This window comes from Dermacentor albipictus, chromosome 1 (genome assembly GCF_038994185.2).
Source record: "Dermacentor albipictus isolate Rhodes 1998 colony chromosome 1, USDA_Dalb.pri_finalv2, whole genome shotgun sequence".
NCBI lineage: Eukaryota > Metazoa > Arthropoda > Arachnida > Ixodida > Ixodidae > Dermacentor > Dermacentor albipictus.
The window spans coordinates 188066669-188088490 of record NC_091821.1 but is presented as its reverse complement, the minus strand read 5'-3'; the positions used below and the strand labels follow the sequence as shown (position 1 = coordinate 188088490).

General features: G+C 43.1%; 1 protein-coding gene across 3 annotated transcripts in view; it reads right to left on the bottom strand.

Annotated features, from left to right (window-relative positions):
• Galphas (G protein alpha s subunit) overlaps positions 1-21822 on the bottom strand; it is a 199699-nt gene that overhangs the window by 93572 nt on the left and 84305 nt on the right. For all 3 annotated transcript variants that reach the window (XM_070530671.1, XM_070530669.1, XM_070530670.1), the window contains exon 9: positions 14117-14247. In XM_070530671.1, coding sequence (XP_070386772.1) covers positions 14117-14247 — 131 coding nt within the window. The remainder of the gene's footprint in view (positions 1-14116; positions 14248-21822) is intronic.

Below are 21822 nucleotides of genomic sequence, written 5' to 3'. Positions count from 1 at the left end.
GGCATCAATATAATCGCGAACAGAGTTTCAGTAACTGAGAAATTGAGGTAAATGCATGACACGATTTGAGACCCCTCCAGCGACATTCCGGTACTAGCCCGATGACGCAGGCACTCCTCATCATAATTTATGTCACTAGTACTCAACTACTCGTATTAAACAGATCATTTCAATAGATTATGAGATGGAAGAAAATGCTACTTGTTTACTTCGATTCTAAGAAGAAATAACATTTTGACGTTACCCTTGAGTAGTGTGGGTGGTAGAAAGGTTTCGTTTTCGCTCGACTCTGCGGCCCGCGCGCTTTGGAGTTTCAGTTATTTTGTTATCGCGTTGTGCTGCACTGGTTCTGCTGGCTCACGAAAATTGCATTTGGAACAAGCAACGAGAATGCCACGTCCATGTGATGTCAAGGGATGCGCGAACGGTCCACGGAACTTGGTCAAGGGCAGTTGCAGCGGCGAATTCAACATTACTTATCCCTGTGTGCCAACAAGTGAACCTCTCCATTCGAAGTGGTTAAGTGCCGTACCTCCGCCACAGCGCGTTGGCAAAGAGCCGAAAAATCGCATAGTGTACTCGCTGCACTTTTGTCCAGAGGATTACGGGTTCGACGCCGGCTTACTGAAGTCGTGTGGAGTGCCTTCCAAAGCAATGCTTTCCCGTAGCGCTGTTCCGTCAGTCTTGCCTGCATTCTCCGAAGCGCAAGAACAACTGGAGGTCGAAGACGGGGCGGTGAGTGCGGCATTTGGTTTTCACAAAGGAAGAGCTACAAATGTGCAAATATCTACAGCCATGACACGCAGTTGCCATCGTAGAAGTACGCAACAACGCTGGCAGCGCGAGCAGTCAGCAGCAGGTCACGTTCATCAGTACTTAAATCGCTGAAGTCGAGCCCAGCATCGCGAGCCAATGTGTCGTCAGGGTCGTCCATTGCAACAAGCATCGAAGTTGGCGTCAAAAAATAAAGAAACAGCTTATTGTCACGCGCTTTCCATTCCGCTAGCCACCATGTGTGCGATCTTGTATGCGTTCCAAAATAGAATGGAGGTGGTCCGTTCCACCGAGCCGCACACGATTGGTCAATTTGAACCATGACGAACGCCATGACGTCCATTGTGACGTGATATCTGCTGTCAATCATTCCATGTCGTCTGCTATCGGACAAACACAACGGAACGGACCGCCTATTTCGTGACGTAAAAAACGAACCGCCTCTGTTCGATTTTGGAGCGCGTACAAGATCGCAACCCATAGTTCCACTTTCGCGCTGCTGTCAGCTCTGTCTTGGCTCTGTTTCTGGCCGGGCATTTGCGTTTTGCACAGAAAAGCCGTAGCGCCGTCTGCGGACGCCGACGGCGCAACATCACTATGAGACCATGACGTCACCACTCCTCAAAAGGAGGGCGGGCGATTTGAACTGTGCTAGAAGTATGCAGACGCTTCAGAACGCATTTTCTCTTAAAATAAGTAACTTCTTCGCATGAAACAAGTGTTTCGAGGTTTCTGGGATGGTATTTCAACAGGCCACGTTGACTCAATATTAACCTTCAGCGTCCCTTTAGCTTCTTGGCTTCCGCACCCTCTGCGGCTATTTCTGCCTGGTACTCCGCGCGGAAATTTTTCCGCTGGTGAACCGAGTCCGGCGCTGTATAAATATTGTGATAAATACCGCTAAACACGTGGGACAACAACAAACCTTGATTTATTGGATCCGCAATTTCTCAGTGTACCAACACACTCAAAATAGCTTCCATGCGTGAAATGACTTGAAACACGCAGGCATGTGAAACGCAACTTTGCACATTTCACACTCCCATCTGCTCGCAGACTTTTTTGCTCGCGCTTTGCAACCGAAGCACAACCTGGATGGATTTTGCTTCACTGTGTTTCTTGATGTCTGGCGAGGGAAATGGGCCCGCTCGGCTGGCTGCAGCCGCATTGGTGTCGCGGTGACAAGCGGCTTTCTTCGAGCAACGATGCTCCAAAGCTCATCTCCGAGGAGGGCATTGAACATACCAAGAGCACTGGGACGCGCACTTATTTGCAGTTGAATGCCTCTCTTGATGCCTGGTTGACCACTGAACGGGTGCTTGATCACGTTTTCAGCACTGTCGTCTTCTCCCCATTTCCACTCTTCAAGTTTTTGAACCTTTGGGGATGGTGGAGAAGAGACCATAGTGTCTTCATCTGAACACAGATGCTCTTCATCATCACTGGCACTGTCGTGATCACTTCGGCACTCCGCATCTTCTAGCTGAACATCCTCATCATTGCCGACGTCGCTCTCGGCCTCACTATTGAACACAAGTTCAAGAATTTCCTCTTGTGTCAAAGGATGTTTTTTCCGCAAACGCCATGTTTGAACGATACTGAGGCGCGAGCTTTTTGCCTTCTAAAAAACAAAAATCAAGCTCAAACAGTGGACAACTAGCTCCATATAGTGGAAAACATATGAAGCAAAACGAAAACACCTTGTTTTGTGCTGCCATTTACTGAATAAAGTCACAAGCAACCATTTCTTGAGCAGCCGGCGAATCGCCGGCCATAGCAACTTTGGCCTTACGCGGCGCAGCCAGCGATCCGCCGGCTGCGGAAGCCAATGGGTTAAAGGGCCCTTCACCAGGCCACATGGCAAACTTCGGTTATATGCTGGAACTAGTTACGTGTCCTCAAGAGAGTGTTCTTCCGTAAAAATTTTTCAAATCGGCTCATTAATACCTAGGATATGAAATATTTCAGTGTCGCGAACCCATGATTTCAGGAGGCGAGCTTCACTGCAAACATGGACGCTCTCTTCATTTGCCCCGTCTAGCCTCCGCAAGCGAATTTCTTTCCCCGCCTTCTCCCATACCAAACCTCGAGGATCACGTGACATATATGTCAAGGACACCACCTTCATATTTTTTTTTCACCTCGTCTTTTTTTTTTTTCGGTGCGGCGCACTTTCGCTGACAATGTTGTGCCCGAGTGGTTGCGATCAGACAGTTGTACATAGAGGAAGGCCAGTTCATGGGAGAATGTGCTTGGATAAATCAATAATAAAGACACAACAACCCAGGACTTATATGCACCTCCTTATTCACAGCAAGATTGCATATAGCAAAAGAGAGAACCAAAATTGCTTTGTAATCAACCACTATGGTGTAGTATTCTTGCAATTATTATGTCTCCAACTTTCTCCAACAGTTTGGTCCATCTTGAATTGGCTTTCGGGGAAGGAATGCAAGACATTTGTGCATTATACTTAGGGTGTGCATTGAAGAACCTCAGGTGCTCTAAATTAATCAAGAGCCCTGTACTAAGGCATTTCTCATAGTACCTAAGCTGTTTGGGACATTAAAACCATACAACAGAAAGGCACCAAAGAAGGAGCCTGGTACTTGCACAACATACAGAATGCAAGCAAACAAAGTGCAGATTTACAAGGAGAAATCAACATATCCAAATCTGCTAATGAGCTGTTTGGTAAGGTAACCACTGCAGTGGCGCAGTGGCAATGGCGTTTTGCTGTTAAGCTCAAGGTCATGGGCTTGATCCAAACCACAGCAGCTGCACTTAAATGGGGACCAAATACAAAAACATGTGTACTTGAATGTAGATGCACATTAAAAACCCCAGGTTGTCAAGATAATTCTAGGATCCCCTATTGTAACGTGCCTCATAATCAGATTGTGCTTTTCACATGTAAGACCCCTGAATATATAATCACTCTGTTTTCTAAGGTAGTAAATATTGATGGTGGTCTCTGGTTCTGGAGGGTTCATAAAATTCTACATACATGCAGCCATTTTAGTAATGTTTTGGCAAAAATGATAAAATAATTTAATGAGCCTACCAAAACTGTGGAAGACAGTCATTTTTTCCACACAATATGACTGCAAATCAAAGCATCCACAAAGTCGGGCATAATGCAGACAAAAGTACCAATGCACATATTGTGCAGTCAAACTGTTAATTTGACTCCAGTTAATTCGATCCCGAGCGAAGGTCACAGCCTGCACCCATTCATTTCTATGGGAGAAAAGTTATTATTTCGATCGTAAAATTGGCCTTAGCCGAATAAATAGAATGTGACCCATCAGCATGCATGTGCCCACATGCCTCTAGCGCCCCCAACAGCAACCACTTTACTGGCAGTAATTGTCCGAGCGAACGTTAGGGGACAGTGAATACGTTGAACACATGTTGGGGAAAGGGGTCTCCCATCAAAAACTCCATTTTCAGCATGCCCTAAGAGAACTTTCGAGCAATAACTGTAGCTCGAAATGTCCGACTACTGTATTTACCCTACTCTCAATGCTCGAAACGAAAACCACCTCGGCGAAGTTTATATGTTTTTTCGCATAAAACAGATATATTGCACCAAAGCTTGTGGGGTTTTCAGGTTTCGCAGGAATACCAACCACCGCGGGTTCAAGCTTAGCGAGCCACAAGGCCGCGTCAGCCGTAGACCTCTAGCGCTGTTGCGCAAGAGCTCAGGCCACAAGGGGGCTAAGAAGCGATGCATGCAAGAACACAGTATTGCCCCGAGTTAACGAAAACTGTTAATTGTATCCGGCGGCACCTGAGACAGCACAAATGCCCAATCCCGGGACAGTGAGGAATAAAAAGGGTCCCACACCAAGGGCAAAAGATACAGTCAGGGGCGCCTATAGCACTTAGCTGCAAGAGCACAGGCTCAAGCTGGGAAACGCCGCTAGGAAAAGTCCCAGCGGCTATGCTACTTGCTCTCGCAACAACGAATGGGTCAACTCGCAAGGGCTTGGGCAATCACCTTCTGCTTGGGCCTCCGTTAAGCGCAGCTCAGTGTGGTACGACCTCGCGCGAGCACTAGGCACCCATTCTTCAGCTTAGCATCTGGACTGGATCAACACAAGGTACGCGCTCCCCAAACGGGCGAAGGCACCGTGCAGGAGCTGAAATCCTTGTCACAAAGGTGCCGGCGGATGAGAAGAAGCATGTACATACCCGGCGCAGTCCCAAGGGGGAGAAGAGACATGCTACCACCACGAGAGTAGCCGCCAGGGGCTGCCTTGTGACGTTGTAGCCCCGCCCTCACCGCGAACCCGCAAGTGGAGCGCCACCACTGACAACCGGTTCAGAGTGAAAAAGGCCGAGGCGTAGGGATGGCAGAACAGGTGAATGCACCCACGCAATGGCACGTTGAATTCCCCAAATCCCCAAAAGCTGAATTTCAAAACTGTGGCAAAACTGACCTTAGGAAATCTGCTGCCATTGTGAAACGCATATCAGACCCTTGACCAATTTTCTTGCTAAAGTTTAGAGTTCTACTTTGTTGAGGAGCTTTAATGTCATTTCTATGTTAGTTTTCTACTTTGGACACATAGAAATTGGGCATGCGTTTGGTTCAAGGGTGTGTTAAATCTGGGCAGATACTGCCAAGTGAATCAACAGTGTGTTTTGGTGTTTTTTCTTCATCTTATTTAATTCAGAAAACCAGATACTTAGATAAGTTTCATCAGCCCCGTCAGGGTCAGATTAACGGAAGTCAACTATACGAGCACTTTGTAGTACTTGACTCAGATGCCAAGTTCTCATGCATAGTTGCTTATTGCACAGATATCAGCATGCTATCTAGCATGCCATCTTCTTGAATGGTGTTCAAGATGGAGAATGAACTTAAATACGAAAAAATGCATTCATGTTACTTTTACACGTAAAAAGAGGTTAGCCTCCGAGTATGTCATTAGCAATAACACAATGAAGCAAAAACTACACTATAAATACTTAGATGCAAGATTCTCAGTCAATTGTTCATGGAAAGCTCATACTGATACAGTGGTTGCTAAGGCCGCCAGGACCTTAAAACTTTATACAGCAAAATCTGAGACGCATGCTGCCTTGTATGAAATCAACTGACTATAACATACATTCGACCAATGCTCAAATATGCTTGAGCCGTGTGGGACCCTTGGCAAAAAATAAACCTGAAAAACCTGAAAAAATCCAGAACAGAGCAGCAAGATTTGTCTTAAGCAGGTACTCGAGAACCAATAGATGTACCAATATGAAAAATGAAATAAGATGGGAAATCCTTTCCTCTCGTCGAAAAAAAATTGCGACAAACTCCTTTATCAAACTTTTCCCGGTAAAACCGGCATTCGAAAGGAAATATACTTACACAGGCTTCATTATGTTTCTGCACATACAGATCATCGTTTCAAGATTTTAGAATACCACACTAGAACTAACATGTACGCTAATTCATTTTTTGTTCATTCCAGTAGCGAATGGAATCACCTGTCAAGTCAGCAAGTGTGCTGTGTCAATGAAGATACGTCTTTTTCTTTTTTTTGACATTGTAACCCCTCTCCTATAGTGCCTGCGGGCTAAGTGGGGTAATCACTGAATACAGAATAAAGAATGCTCCTCCCAAGTAACACCAGCCCCTGTGTGTGTGTGTGTGTGTGTGTGTGTGTGTGTGTGTTTTTGTGTGTGTGTTTGTGTGTGTGTGTGTGTGTGTGTTTTTGTGTGTGTGTGTGCGTGTGTGTGTGTGTGTGTGTGTGTGTGTGTGTGTGTGTGTGTGTGTGTGTGTGTGTGTGTGTGTGTGTGTGTGTGTGTGTGTGTGTCAGTATACACTGCCTAGAAAAGTGAGGCAGAGGAAAATATAAATATTTGAACACTGCTTTTTAGTCGTCTCGACTAGTCACGTCACTGCAATAAAAAAAAATGGGAATTGAATGATGCTTATCTTTAAATAAACTTGATCAGGAAAATGTGAAACAAAGGAAAGGTCTGGATATCATGGGCGCTGCGAAATTAAAACTTTGCAACCTGAACATAAAGCCTCAAATTAAACATTTAGCCCTATGGCCATGCAGAACTTGTCAACCAGTTTGTTTTTAATCCTACTCGTTCAATGTTTTCCATCTGTTTGTTCCCACTACACTTTCTTTTGCTTTGCTCACTAGAAAGAGACACAAATCACCCGAGGAGGCGAACCAAGAGGAACTTCGTAAAAGCAGGCCAAGCAAGAGATCAAGCAGCAGGACCAGGAGCCACTCGGAGTTCTTTCCGAGGCTACAGACGCCGCAACACCAGGCACAACAGTAGGAAACAAGTAACAAGGTGAGCTGGTCAGACTAAGTCTTCCAGGATTCAGAAAAGAATAGAGAAAACCAGGAGCTAAATGCACTTATTAAGAGGCAGGAAGAGACAATACGAATACTGATTGAGAATAGGAAAAAGTAGAGAGAAGAATTTTTAAAGATAATTGAGGAGATGGAAAAAGAGGATGGAAACAGTACGAGACAGGAAGAGGGTGTAGGGGACAAAGAGCCCAAAACAAATCGGCCCCCGCGTAAAAAGAAGAGAACGGGAGAAACAGACTCAGACAGCAAGATGGACAAAGTTACTCGGAACATTACCCTGATAAACAGAGCTATGATGCGATTCATGGAACAAATGCGAGCGGAATTTGAAAAGCACAACATCACCCTCAAAGCAGAATTTGAGAAATGTGACTTCGCTTTAAAAGCGGAATTTGATTAGTTAGAACACAATTACCATTCCAAATGCATTGGCAAAATAACACGATCTGGCAGTGGAATTGTAGGGGCTTCCTGAAAAAGAGAGCAGTCCTACAAACATTCCTAACCAACATCGATAAACCAGAAGTCATTGCTCTGCAAGAGTGTGGGAAAAATGCGAAATTGGCCGGCTACACAGCTTACACTGGGCAAGGAGACAGTCAGCAGAAAGCCATTTTAGTTAAAAGAAGCTTAGCAGCAGTCCTACATGAGACAGACACAAATAAGATTGATCACGTCCTAATTGAACTAGTACCAAGGAAAAGAAAAGATTGGAACCTATACATTCTCAACATATACAGCTCTCCTAAACAAAACAAGAATTGTGACTTCAATCAGCTCATCGAAAGGGCCAAAAACATTGCAGTGAACAGACCCATAGTCAAAGTCGGAGTCTAACGTGCAACACACGGCTTGGGGGTACAAAACCTTGGCCATCATTGTGCTTTATGTACTCTTTTTTTTTTCCAAATGTGACATGTGACATCTGTAACGTGCCTGTTTCCGATATGGCTGTGTGCAACTTAGCTGTGTGCTTTTCTTTCTTTTTTTTGTCGGCCTATAATAATGTGTTGTTGACTTACACAAATTTATGCAAACCTGCAATTTTGATGCTTGTTTTTCATCTGTACCCCACCCCCCCCACTGTAATGCCTGAATGGGCGCTGTGGGTACTAAATAAATAAATAAATAAACAAAAATGCAGCGAATTATGGGATAGTATCTCCAAGCATGAACTAACTCTTCTAACAGATCCTCAAATCCCGAGGAGAAAAGGAAATAGCGTTTCCAGGCACACCACACCAGGCCTTACTCTCATAGGGGGACACATAACCGCACGATGGTGTAACACTGGAGAGGACTTGGGGAGTGACCACAGAATAATAGACAGCGGTAGAACATGGCATACCAACTCCAAAACCCAAGCAAATCGAAGCAGGTAATTGGAACATCTTTAGGCATAAATTTGCCAAAAAAGAGGAGCTCAACGATGTACCCAATTGGAGCAAGGCCTTCTTGGAAGCGGTTTCGTCTGCCTCCACCGAGAAGGCGGTGGAGGCAGACGAAACCGGTCAGACTATGGTCGGACTGTGGAGGAAAAAAAGGCAGCTGGAGCAAAAACTGAAAGAGAATAGAAGCAATAGAAACATTAGGAGGGCATTAGCACACCTGAACAGAGAGATTGAAGAATACGCACTCGAACTCCCGAAACAAAATTGGAATAGCATATGCAAACAGATGGATCACAAAATTGGTACATAAATCAAATGCATGGCTACTATTGAGGCACCTACTAGATCCCCAAAGCAGCAAATCAGAGACATGTAGAAACATGCAGAAAAGTGTATAAATACGGAGGTAGTAATAGACAATTGTTCGCCGAAGTTAAGGATAGATACCTTAAATGCAGCCCGCAACAAACACTACCGGACTACAATGAGGAAAAGAATCTCCTCTTGGACAGCCCCGTCACGGTAGGAGAGGTTAGGGCCAAGCTGAATCGACTAAGAACAAAAACAGCCGCAGGACCGGACAGAATCAGCGATTGGATGTTGAGGAACCTAGACGACAAGTCAATAGTAAACCTAACCAATTTTATGCAAGAATGTTGGGAGAAGGGCAGAATCCCCAAAGAATGTAAGGAGGCTAAATGAGTCATAATTCCAAAATCGGCGAAAAAGCTGGAACACGTGACACAATCTAGAATCAACAGGTACTTGGAAGACCAAGACATGTACCCTGACACGATGACAGGCTTCAGAGCACACCTATTTGCATACGATGTCATGCTACAGCTTAAAGAGCAAATTCTCGACCACCAAACGAAGGACACTAAGGCCATCATTGGCTTAGACATGGCCAAAGAGTTTGACAACATAGACCACAAGGCAATCTTAGAATTGAGTAGCCTAAACATAGGGAGACGTACCTAGGAGTATATAAAAAACTTTGACTGACAGAATGGTAACGGTCAGTCTAGGGGGTAACGAGGAGAAAGGGATAGAGCTCAGCAAGAAGGGTACACTGCAGGGCTCTGTGCTCTCACCCATTCTCTTCAACATAGTAATGATGGGACTACCACACAAAGTTAAGGACTTACAGGGTCTAGAACATACAATCTATGCGGCCAACATCACCCTATGGATAAATAGAGGCAGTGATGCCCACATAGAATAAATGCTGCAAAAGGCGATCAATAGAATTGAAGAGCACTTAGAAAAAGCCAGACTTAAATGTTCAGCTACAATGTCAGCGGCTCTCTTCATCAGTCCACAGAAAATGCTAAAGAAAATCCCTAACCACGGGATAAAACTCGCGGTTAACGGGGTCGCGATTCCAAACGTAAAAGCTATACGAGTGCCAGGCCTGCACGATCAGGACAATGAAAGAAATATGGAAATGATTAGAAAGCTTGAAATCAGCGTAAGCCAAACATGCCGACTCCTCAGAAGAATCGCCAACAAGAAGGCAGGCATGAGGGAGCCTAACCTATTAAGGATAGTACATTCCTTAGCAATCAGCAAGATCACATAGGCAACATGGTACATTAAACTAACAAGGCTCGAGAAAAACAAAATAGAAATCCTCATTAGGAAAGGAGTTAAAACAGCCCTAAACCTGCCACCATGCACATCTACACAGAGGATACTAAACATGGGCATTTCAAACACCCTAGAAGAGTTGATCGAAGCAACACTAGTCTTCCAGCAACAGAGACTAATGAGAAGCAAAGGCGGTCTGATAATTCTAGAGAAACTAGGATACAAAACCCACAACAAAGTAAGAAACACTGGAGCCATCCCATCAAAATCAGAGACAGGATACGTGTACCACCACTCCCGAAGAACATGCATCCCAGTCACCACCAGGATAGGAGGAAAGACAGGGTTAAAGCATTACAAAAATCACTAGATAAAAAGCAAGAAGTGTTCTACACGGATGCAGCAGAATATGAAAGCAGACCAGGTTCTGTCTCAGTGACGACACACGCAAACAGTGAGAACTCAAAGAGCTGAAGTACCACACAAAACAGAGTGGAGGTTGCAGAGGAGGTGGCCATAGCACTTGCTTTCACTCAAAAAGTGGTCAAAATCAGTGTCAGATTCCAAAACAGGCATCAGGAATTATACCGTAGGGAGAATCTCCAAAGGGCACTCCACATATTGGAGAAAGGACCGATTCCAGAAGAATTAGTAAACCTTATGAGGACTCCTGGCCACGAAGGCTTGCCCGGCAATGAGAAAGCACACGCATTGGCCCGAGAGCTTATTTACCAGTACAACAATGCAGCCTCTCCAACCAGGAAACCCCAAGAAAAAGAAGGAGGCACAATCACTTACAGCAAAATTCTCACTTATTATAGAAAGGGAAGGAAAACACTGCCAGAGGTGCACAAGAAACTAAGTAAGCAAGAAGAGATAACATGGAGGCAACTCTAAGCGGGGGTGATGTGCAACCCCTACATTCTGAAGAGATGGTAACACGGTAACACTGTGAACATGAATTGCAAACACTGCGAGGCAAAGGCGGACATGATCCACATAATATGGACATGTCCTAGGTACCATAAGCCAGATAGGGACAGACATTAATGACCAGCTCGAAGGAAGATGATCAAAGAGAAGTTATCCACATGGCCCTGGACACCACTAAGCTTCAAGGAGCATCAGCCAGCTGAGAAGGGAGGTGCAAGCCGAAGAGACAGAAAGACTCTTGACTCCTCCAGACTTTTTTTGCAGGTGCAAATAAACGTTATGTCTCTCGATCTATCTTTCTCTTCCAGAGCACCTCTTTTATATTTTGGTTGAAAGACAAACTACACTTTTTTTTTTAGGACTACTCCTACATAAATATGGCATAGTTAAAAAACAAATTAACTCATAGTATTCTTTAAAATAGCTTGGAAGCAACAAAACTCTGTGGTGCACCTCTCCTAGTTCCAAAGTGCACATGCAAGCCAAAAGAAAGTTCAGCCTCCAGAAATACACCAGTATTCAGAGTTTTATAGATTATGATACATGCTAAATGAGGCTTGCTTTAGAATAAAAGATGTGGTATGGTTCCATCATGAAGGGTGGCTGCCAGTAAGAACCATTTTAAATGCAGATAATTCACAACCACTTTTCATAATGTGCAAGCAGCTGGTGAACTTGGGCTTACCATGGTGCAGAACAAAGTCTGCAGGGTAAAAATATGTAACGTGCTGAAGATTTAATTTCATTGTTCCATATCTGCCAACCTGTCAACTTTAAAATTAATAAAAAAATCTCACACACAATATATAGTGGGCATGGGGGAAGAAAGGGGTATAGCACACTTTTTTTGCCTGCATGAAACACCATTTATGGGATACATATGCATTTGCACTATATACAATGACTACTCTTTACTTTTAAGCAGTCCACAGGAACATCTGGGCAGCACGAGAGGAGAAGAAATATGGCTGGACTCCCACTCCAGGGCCATTACACATGCATTGAAAAGTGTATGAAGGCAACGCCTGCGGTATATGGCACCTCGTGCTGCCACAAGAGTGCGGCCGCAGGTAGCATCATAATTTCTTCTTGATAGGTGTTTTGCGATCTTGCACAGCCCGAACTTGTAACAGCTTCAAAACTATTTTTTTTTTTTGGAAACAATCAATTTTTCATAAAACTTGGCGAAACATTTGTAAGATCGTAGAACGAGCCCAAATTCATAATCCTTACAGTAAACTTGTAATGCTTGGCAAGTGTGTCTGTGTATCTTGAGTAGCTGACAGTTTCTCTCAAGAACAATGTACCCTACTGCCACCATGAGCATCTTTTGCAGTTTTGGTGTAGATAAATTATTCCAGAATTCCAGCACTAAATAAAGCAGTCAAAAATGGTATTTCACAAATAGGCCTTTTACGGTAAGTCATGTGACTATGCAAACTATATATTTTTCAGAAGGCAACGTATAAAAAACAGATTATAGCATAAAACCTGATGCCTTAAAGGGACACTAAAGAGAAACACTAAATCAGTGTAGACTGATTCAGTGTTTTGATTTAGACTGTGTTTAATGATTCAATAACTATGCAATAAGAGGTTTATTAAAGACAAAATGAATGACAATGTTCGATTTAAGTAATTTGAAGACAAAACACCTGCACCGGTATGTCAGTGATGTCACACATTTCAAAGTATTTTTTCCCATTTCGGCCATGTGATGGCTCGGTAAAAGTTGCCCATACCTGCCAAGTTCAATCTTTGGCTCCTTTAGCACACAATGCAGTCCATTTTTACTGATAAACAATTAACTAGGCCGTAGCAGATGCAATCAAAATCCATGAGAGAATGGCGATCTGGTGCAGAGACTCCAAGGCAGTGTCAACACCAATCTTTCCTTTTTGTGCCTTTTCTGGCTTACCAAATCTTTTCTCATTGTAAGTGTATAGTTTTTGGTACTGCAAGAGCGTGATTTACTAACACAAGTGAAATAACTTTTCTCTTTAATGTACCTTTAATATTATATTACTATACACTCCAGGTAAAAAAAAGAAGATTCTAATTTTCAGATTAATTATTGAATTAAGCACGCAACCTTTATTGCTATAAAAATATAAGGGGAGCAACAATTTGCTGATATCTGCCAAAAGAATATCAGAACAAAGTCACACTCCGAAAGTGTTACAAAGCTAATTCCCAGCTAACTCCATTACATCTGCGACAACTGAATACAATAGAGTTGAATGGTCAAAGTAGGAAGTGGATAACGAAAAGGCGACTGAAGTTTTTCAATACAGGAGAAATATTTGACATTCTAGTTTATTCACACACACACACACATGCATGCACATATACAAACACACACACACGCATGCACGTGCACACATTATTTAAATCTGGTACTTTTTAAGCCTCTATTGCCCTACCACACTAACAACGAGGTGGCCAGTATAGCCTTAAATCTGCAAATGGTCATCTAATTATTGTTCTAAGCTATTTTAGAAATATATATAATCATATTTCATCAGTAACTCTGAACAGTCAACTATTTCAGCATTTCATTATTTGCACTTGTACTTCATAAAGTAGAAAACATATCTATATCATGTTGCACACAAATGCACTGTGTCAGGCATGAATTTTGTGAAAAGTAATTTCTAGAAGAAAGTTTTTCACAGCAATACACATATTCAAAAACTTCATGTAGATCAGTATTGTGGAAAGTTGGGCTAGTTGGTGATTAATCATCATACCTTGGTGGTGAAGCAGCACACTGACAAGGACAAGGCGAAGACACACAAGAATAGAGCAGCAAGTGCTGTGTATTCTTGTGTGTCTTTGCCATGTCCTTGTCAGTTCGCTGCTTCAACACTAAGGTATGGTGACTTCATGTAGACTATAGATGCAACTTTTTTTTTTACTTCTAACTCCCTATTCACCAAGACATCATGTGAAGAGATAGAAATCGCTGGGACTGTAAGGATAATGTGACATGTCACAGTAGTAAGTAGTTTTTCCACGTAAAACAATATCAGAGAAGGTTAATGGGAAAGTAAAGAAAGGAAGTGAGAGGGGAAGAAAACCACTCACCATCCGAGGGAGTTTGGTAGTGCGCAAATTCTTGAAAATACTCTTCTAACCTAGACTTGCCAGCCTTGATTTTTTCCGCTAGCAAGTCCTGCTTGTTAAGGAAGAGGATCACAGATATCGTTCGTAACCACCTGGCAAAGAGCAGAGGAAGAGAGTTGTGAGAAAGAACAGCTTCCCAAGAAAATCCCATCTCACAGGCCACAAGCTACCAATGTAGTTAGAGCAACCACACAAGCACACATCAAAAAGAAAAACGTTCCACCAAAGTCCATGCAAGCAACCAGGCACATCATTCTTTACTAAAGGTCCTCACACTGCTACATATCCATGTCAGACATAGATTACAAGAACTAAAGTCTCTGCAGCACCAGACACCATACTCCGAAGTGCTAGTTCCTTTCATTAAAATATAAAATTAAAAAGGTTTGAAGCACCTTGGACACTCACAATAAAAGATGAGACCTGCATGCAGCACATTTTGATTGAGAGTATACTCCCTGTTAGATGAATGAAGGCAATGGCTGGCTATTGTTGAAAATATACAAGGTGCACACATGCACGCACACACACATACGCGCACATACACACATACACACACACACACACACCATAAAAAAGGAGGCCGCCTCTGCATATGAGATGCCAGAAGCCATCTGGAACAGCCACCAGTATTTTGTCTTTTGCATATTAGTTAAAAAATGCTAAATTGCTCTGACAGCAGCCAATGCTCCAGTCCAAACAATTTGTAATCTTTTCTTTAACACAGAATGGAATTCTTTGCAGCACACAACCTATTATGAAACTAATCGCCATATCTAAAAGCGAGTCCACATTATTCATGGGAGGTGGGGTGGGGGCACGAGAGAAAAGGGAAAAGGGGGAAGGGGAGAATGGACGAAGGGGGAAGGGGAGGGAGCATGTGGCAACCTATATGCAAGAGTATATATTTGCAACACCAGCAGAAGGTGCCCTTAAACATGGTGAGAAGCAACCATCAGAGGGTATGTGTCAGTTAAGAGATAGCTTTGTGGTAAAAGATTACCGAGAAATCTATTGTTTATCCTTTGCAGTTCTCATGGTTTATAGCAAGAAGCTTGTGGCTTCGGCATAACGGATTCTGCCAAATTTTCTTCTGCATACTTGTTAGCAACACATTTCCTGGCTTCTCTTTTTTATTCGCGAATCTGCGTCTGCGTTGCCTCGGTTGCGCACTCTTCAGCATGTGTTGCTTCCTTGAAGGCCTTGAAGAAGACAAGTCCACTTGTCGAAACGTTGGCTCTTGCATTCACCTTGTTCATGTTTTGCTCATCTTATTTCCTGTCATCTAGTTGCTCGTGTGGTGGGGATCTGCTAGGGTGCCATTTATAGGGCAACTGCAATTAAATTCTGGACTGCCAGACATGTACGGCGCCACTTATTTTTTACATATATGTATGGCACCTATCCTGCTTGATATTTCATGCATATTCGACACTAGCTGATGAGAGGCACTGCCATCTCCATGGAGCTGCCCAGTCATTTGAAATTATGTTTTCGCTTACTGGAGCGCACGCTCCCGTGGTCAAGCACGTGTCGTCTGCTACCACCAAGGTGAGCGTGGAGAAGATGCTATAGTTTTTACGGCCGCCACCATAGTGCTTCTGGAAGCTTAGATATAACCCTGCACAGCTGAAGTTCAGGAATACTTTATATTTTCTTTTCTTTTGAGGTTCCCATTTCAGTTGCAGCTCGCGTATTTCCATACAATGGAGTGCACATGCTTGTAATTCCGTGATAGCCGCGCGGGGTACCTCTTTTCGCAGCGACTGCTGAAGCATTTCTTATTTTGATTAAACATATTTTTGGGACAACAAACTGATACCTGTAAATTGTCCCAGACATTTTTCTTGATATCTTACTGTACGGTATACTTGTGAGTATACGTTTGTGCAAGAAATGCATTTCTGAGACAAAATATTGCTTGCAATAAACTTTTGCTGTATTCACAAGTTTTCAATTAGTTCCTTTACTGGAAACTGCAATAAAAAAATTGACCACGGAGGCAGTTTCTGCAAAACAGTTTGACCCTGATAGGGTTAAAAAGCCTAGTTTCGGATAATGTAGATACAGAGCAGCCTCCACGAAGCTTATTTTTTTAAGTATAAGTGCATTCGTTACAAAAAATTAGCAAAAGTAGATATTTTTGATACCAAAACTCAGAGAAGGGGAAAAAAATTCTGCCATAGCTGCTCATCGGAGGCAACATGTCTGTGAGGCGAGGCGTGACACAACGCGTATCTTGCTCTGTGTGGGTACTCATAGGACCTGTAAGCCAAGTGCATGCCCTGAATGGGTGCCTTTACTGTTTACTACAGCATCACTCCTTGTACCCTGAATACACTCATGTGACACTTCAAGGTAAGGCAAACAAAAACAAGAACTTCAAAATTTACAGGTGCATGATTGCAACAGAACATTCATCTTGTTGCGTTTCTTGAAAGCCAAGCTATCGGAAACCATGGTGCATGCTTTGATCTCATGCAAAAATGTAGTGGCCACCTCCATGAAATGCAACCCATCCCATTTAAAAGGCTCCAAGGCAGAGTCAAGGGTAGCAATAATCCACTTGCAATATTTTTGTGAGCGGCACCAACGATGCTTACAAGTTGCCTTTCTTTGGAACATGGAAAAATGAGCTACATGAGCGACACTACTATAAGATAGCTTTGAAACATGCACTCTCCCAGATCAATATTGAACTTAAATATTTGAACGATTAACCAGAAGACACAAAACATACCAGCAGCATTACACTTAGGCTGCAAACAACATTAACTGGCTTCATTCATATAGAGGGCCAAAGTTTTTTTTTTTTTCATGAATTCTAGAAGGCACACACCTTACATATACATGAAGATAAGGCATAAAAAATAAGGTACAAGTTACAGTGCAAGACATTTGTTTTTTTGGTGTGGAGACAGTGGAACAAGAGTCATCGTAAGCATTTACGAATAAAGTCTGCATCACTCTGAACCTGAACTCACTGACAGCCAATTTTTTTTTTTTTTTCTAACTGATCGTCAGCCCCTCCCAAGTTTTTCTCACATATTGGTTCAGCAGACATTTTATACTACATGCTGCTGCTTAATCACTGTCGCCTCCGAAATTCACAAGTTCATAAATTTCTGTCACAGTATGAAAATGCAGGCGTCCAGTGCATGGACGCATGACGAATAAAGGTACGTCCGCACTAGTGACAAAAATATGCGCGACATGCCGAGCGCGGCAAGGCAGACGCGCACAGGAAAGTTCACAATCGCGTTTTGCGGCACGCAGCAGCAACACTTGGCATCCCGAGTTGTCCCGTTCCATTCAATACTTCTGATGAAAACACGCATTCCGTTCGGCTAATTTAGTCTTTCATCAGAGGTGTTCGTGTTTCTTTGCGCCACTGCCCGTCATGCTCAGGCATGTCGGATACGGACGAGTAGCTACTGGCGACTGTGAACACTATAATAGTAATTTGCTCTCTATTTGTGCAATGCTGATGCACCAGAAAAAGGACGAGAAGGTTTTAGGTGCTCTAGATCTAGCGGTACAGGGACACTGAGGGCCACGCACACACTCTGCTTCCCCGCCTGCATGCAATTATAACATACTCCTTGTCCTTGAAATCAACGTTGGATTTCTCACACAAACAGGCATATGCACAGACTGTCTCCAAAACACTTCCATTTCGAAGCCACTCCTTTCTCGGTGCATCTTAACAGCGGTATGGGAAGGCTTAATGAAAACAACCTTATTGGCTGAACAAGGCCTCCGAGATTTTATGGCACGCATATCATTCCTCAATCTCAGAGGCCATATATTATGATTCATTGTGAGACAGGTAGCGCCACAACAGCATGGCTCACTTCTGATTGGTGCTCGTATTGCGGGAGCTGCAAAAAATGGGTCTCGCACCCATTCCAGCAGTTGCCGTGCATTGCTGCCAGTTTTCATGAATCTTGTAATTCTTGATACACTCTAAAACAAAATTACACCCTTTTGGTTGTATCTTGCCACACAACAATAAACGTCATCTGTCTTGTCCGCATTTCCTTTCTTTAACGCTGCCAGCCCAGTACTTCCCAGTAACGAACGGCATGCGCGTTATCAGCATGACATAGAATTCCCGACAGGAAAGTAGCGGGCACGGCATTTTCAAGAAAGGAAATGCAAGCAACGCAGATGATGACTATTGTGTGGCAGATACACACCCCAAAGGGTGTACCTTTGTCTAAGCGTATAGCATTGCTCGCCGCACACGACGTGTGCATTTTTGTCGCTAGTGCAGACGTACCTTAAAGGGCCCCTTCACCAGGCCCCATAGCAAATTTTGGTTATACACTGAAAGTTGTTACATGTCCTCTAGGGAGCGTTCTGCCACAAGAATTTTTCAAGACCTCATTAATAGCCGAGATACAAATATTTCAGTGCCGCGAACCCATGACTTCAGGAAGCAATATCCACTGCATATCGAGACGCTTTCTCCACTCGCCCCGTCTAACCTCCGCAAGCGAAATTCCTTTCCTGCGTTCTCTCACACCGGACCTCGAGGATGGCGTGACATATAACATGGGCCCCACCTTCACTTTCTTTTTTTTTCTCGCTTTTTTTTTCCCCTCGGCACTGTGCACGAGCTGTTGTGACTATCAGGTTTTGCGCAGCACATGATTTTGGTGCTGCACACAAGGACACATGACTAGCGGTATAATTCAGTGCTACACAATTACTGAGGCAGAACAAACAGATCACAGAGCATGATCACGCACTGGAATACGATAGAAAATGGCATAGTTCCGGTACCTGCGCACGTGACTACACGACCGTGCGAACAAGCAGATGAAACGAAAGTACATCCCTCTTGCTTCAGTGTGAAGTAAAACAAAAAACACGCAGACATTCCGTTTGTGTGTTTTATTATTTCTCTAAACATCAATTCGTCAATTCAAGCACCAGATCACACAAATAACAGATGGTGCCTTGAATAATTCTCCAAGTCACGTGTCACCACGAGCGACATCACACTGCGGACACGAGTACGTAGGTGAAGGGACACGAGTACATCACCGTTTGGATGGAACACAGCGGCCGTGAGGAGAAGGGAAAACGGCGTTCGGATTGAAATTTCAGACCTTTCCACGGGGCGTAGCGATGTAATTCTTTGTAAACACGATCGACGGGGCGCATTGTATGCTCTGCGCTTGTCAGCTCAAAATAGTCAGACCTGGCGAGGGGCCCTTTAAAGGGAAGATGTTCCTCAAAAAAACATCTTTTAAATATTTGTACAAGCAATTTAAAAATCCACCCACTTATATAACTTTACAAGCAGATTTCAAATGTGTCATTAGTTTCTGTGTAGCCACTATACTTATTGAGTTAGGTCCTACACAATGGCAAAATTGAGGGATTTTGTGGGCGCTTCATTGTGTAATGAATTTTCACAAAAAGCTTTGTGCTGTAGCTTATTTAGCTTTGTAGACTGCTAAGTGCTGATATCTATTCACACACTATCTACAATTACTGCAACTATGAAAAAAAATTAGGACACTTCAACTCATTTTTTTCCACAATTACACCAGACTAACCTTGTACATTTATAATCGTCTTATACTAACGAAACTTGGCATACTTAATCTTGAAGATATGTACAGTGCTGATACTTATTTAAATTGCAATATCTCCTACCAGTAGTTGCAAAACTACAAGGTTATAGTTCAGGGAATCGAGAAAAAGAATAGTTGAAATGCTCTGATCTTTTTGCTTAGTTCCAGTAAATGTATACATTGTTTGGCTAGATATCGGCACTTTGTGATCTACAAAGAGCTAAACAAGCTACAGCACGAGGCTTTTTGTGAAAATTTAGTACATAAAAAAGCGCCCACAAAGAAGACTATATTTTCCCATTGTGCATCACATAACTCAAAAACTGTATCAGCTACACAAAAAGTAATGACATATTTGAGATCTACATAGAAAATTGTATAATTGGCTGAATTTTGAAACCTCTAATACAAGTAATAAAAAAAGTTGCTTCGAGGAGCGTCTCCACTTAAGAAGTACAAACCAAATGCCTACTATCAACTGAAAGGTTGCACAATGGCAGAAGAGTATGACTGAATGAGTAAAGGCAACGCGCAAAAGACCAGGACTGAAGAAGGACACAAACGACAGGACCGGCACCCACTCACATCTAACTTTATTTCCGCAACAAGCCTGCCTTATGTAGGTCAATCAAGCTGAATCACACACGAAACATCAGAAGTAAAATACAGCAATCCATCGACCACTCAGGAATCGTATCTAGCACAAAAGATCAAATCAGCAAACAAGAACCACACGTGGAGCAGCACGGGAAGCAATTCATCAAGCACAGTCTTTACCAAGCCAACGGGGAGAAATAGAGTATGACAGCTGTACAAGCTTTCAGTTGATAGTTAGGTTTGTGTTGACCTCAACCTATTTGGGTGTGCCATTTTATGCATGCCTAAATTTCTGTATGATGAATCACCAGCTGTTTGGTCAGCTTCTTCCCATTCAATAATATCTTCCTTTGTCAAAGTGCAGGTGAACCTGCCGAAGTGGTTCGCTATGTCTTCCCTGCCCATTCTCAGTCCCTGCTGTATATTTGTGCATGTTGGTTTCATGCTACGTAAAACTGTGTTCATCTTCGCTTTCTTCGAATTCAGAAATTATCAACAGTTCATAAATTCCTTTGCCATTCAAAGTGTGGATGGCCCTGCCACACTGGCTGACCATGGCTGCCCTGCAGAGACAGAGCAACAAAGCATCAAGACACGTGCTCCACTTGCCGTCAGAAATTTAACTTACAAGTTTTGTGTGTTTGGATTACCTTTCCATAGACGTCAAAACGAGAGCACAAAGTTCATTATTGCCCAAGTTGCTTCAGGAGATGCAGGGAATGTGCTGAAAACACAAAACGAGTACACTTGGGCGAAGCAGACGTTGTGCAAGGGTGGGCCCGTGAGTTACCTCAGGAGGAGCAGTGTAGGAATTAAACAGACTGGTGACTGCAGCATTACCCTGTGAAAAAGCAGCACACCACTACATTTAGCATTTTTTCGTGACAGCATGTCCTAGAGATGCACGCCAGCGTCGAGCAACAAATACTCAATTCGATTGAGCTCAGCGAATGAAATGCGATAAAATTGCATGCCCTTCAGTACACTCGGCACCCTGCGTGTGTGTTTAATAAAACTTTCACTTGCAGTTAGCCTAATTGAAAAGATGCAAATTGCTGCACTGGCATTCATTTCACTAAACTTGCAAAAACATGAAAATTAGCACTTTACAGTGCAGCAACATGTATTCAAAACCAAGTGGGATTAATGTGTTTGATCACCCTCACTATTGTAAAGATCAGAGAAAAGAGAGAGAGGGAAAGAGACGCAGAAGCCAGATGTTCAGGCAAGTTAGTTTAGTGAGTTTCTATTATATTCTTAGATTTATTATATTTATTCAATACCTAAATCCTCTAACTTGTCTAAGTTCATGCTAAAGATAAGTTACTGCCGCATGCAAGCTGGAAACTTAAACAATGCAAAGTGCTAAAGTACAGCAGTGCTGAGAACATAAACCACAAAAAAAAGTGTGACCAAAAAAACAAGTTACTTAGACGAGATTAACAAGTATTGCTGAATGGCCCGGTTGGTGCACCATATTCT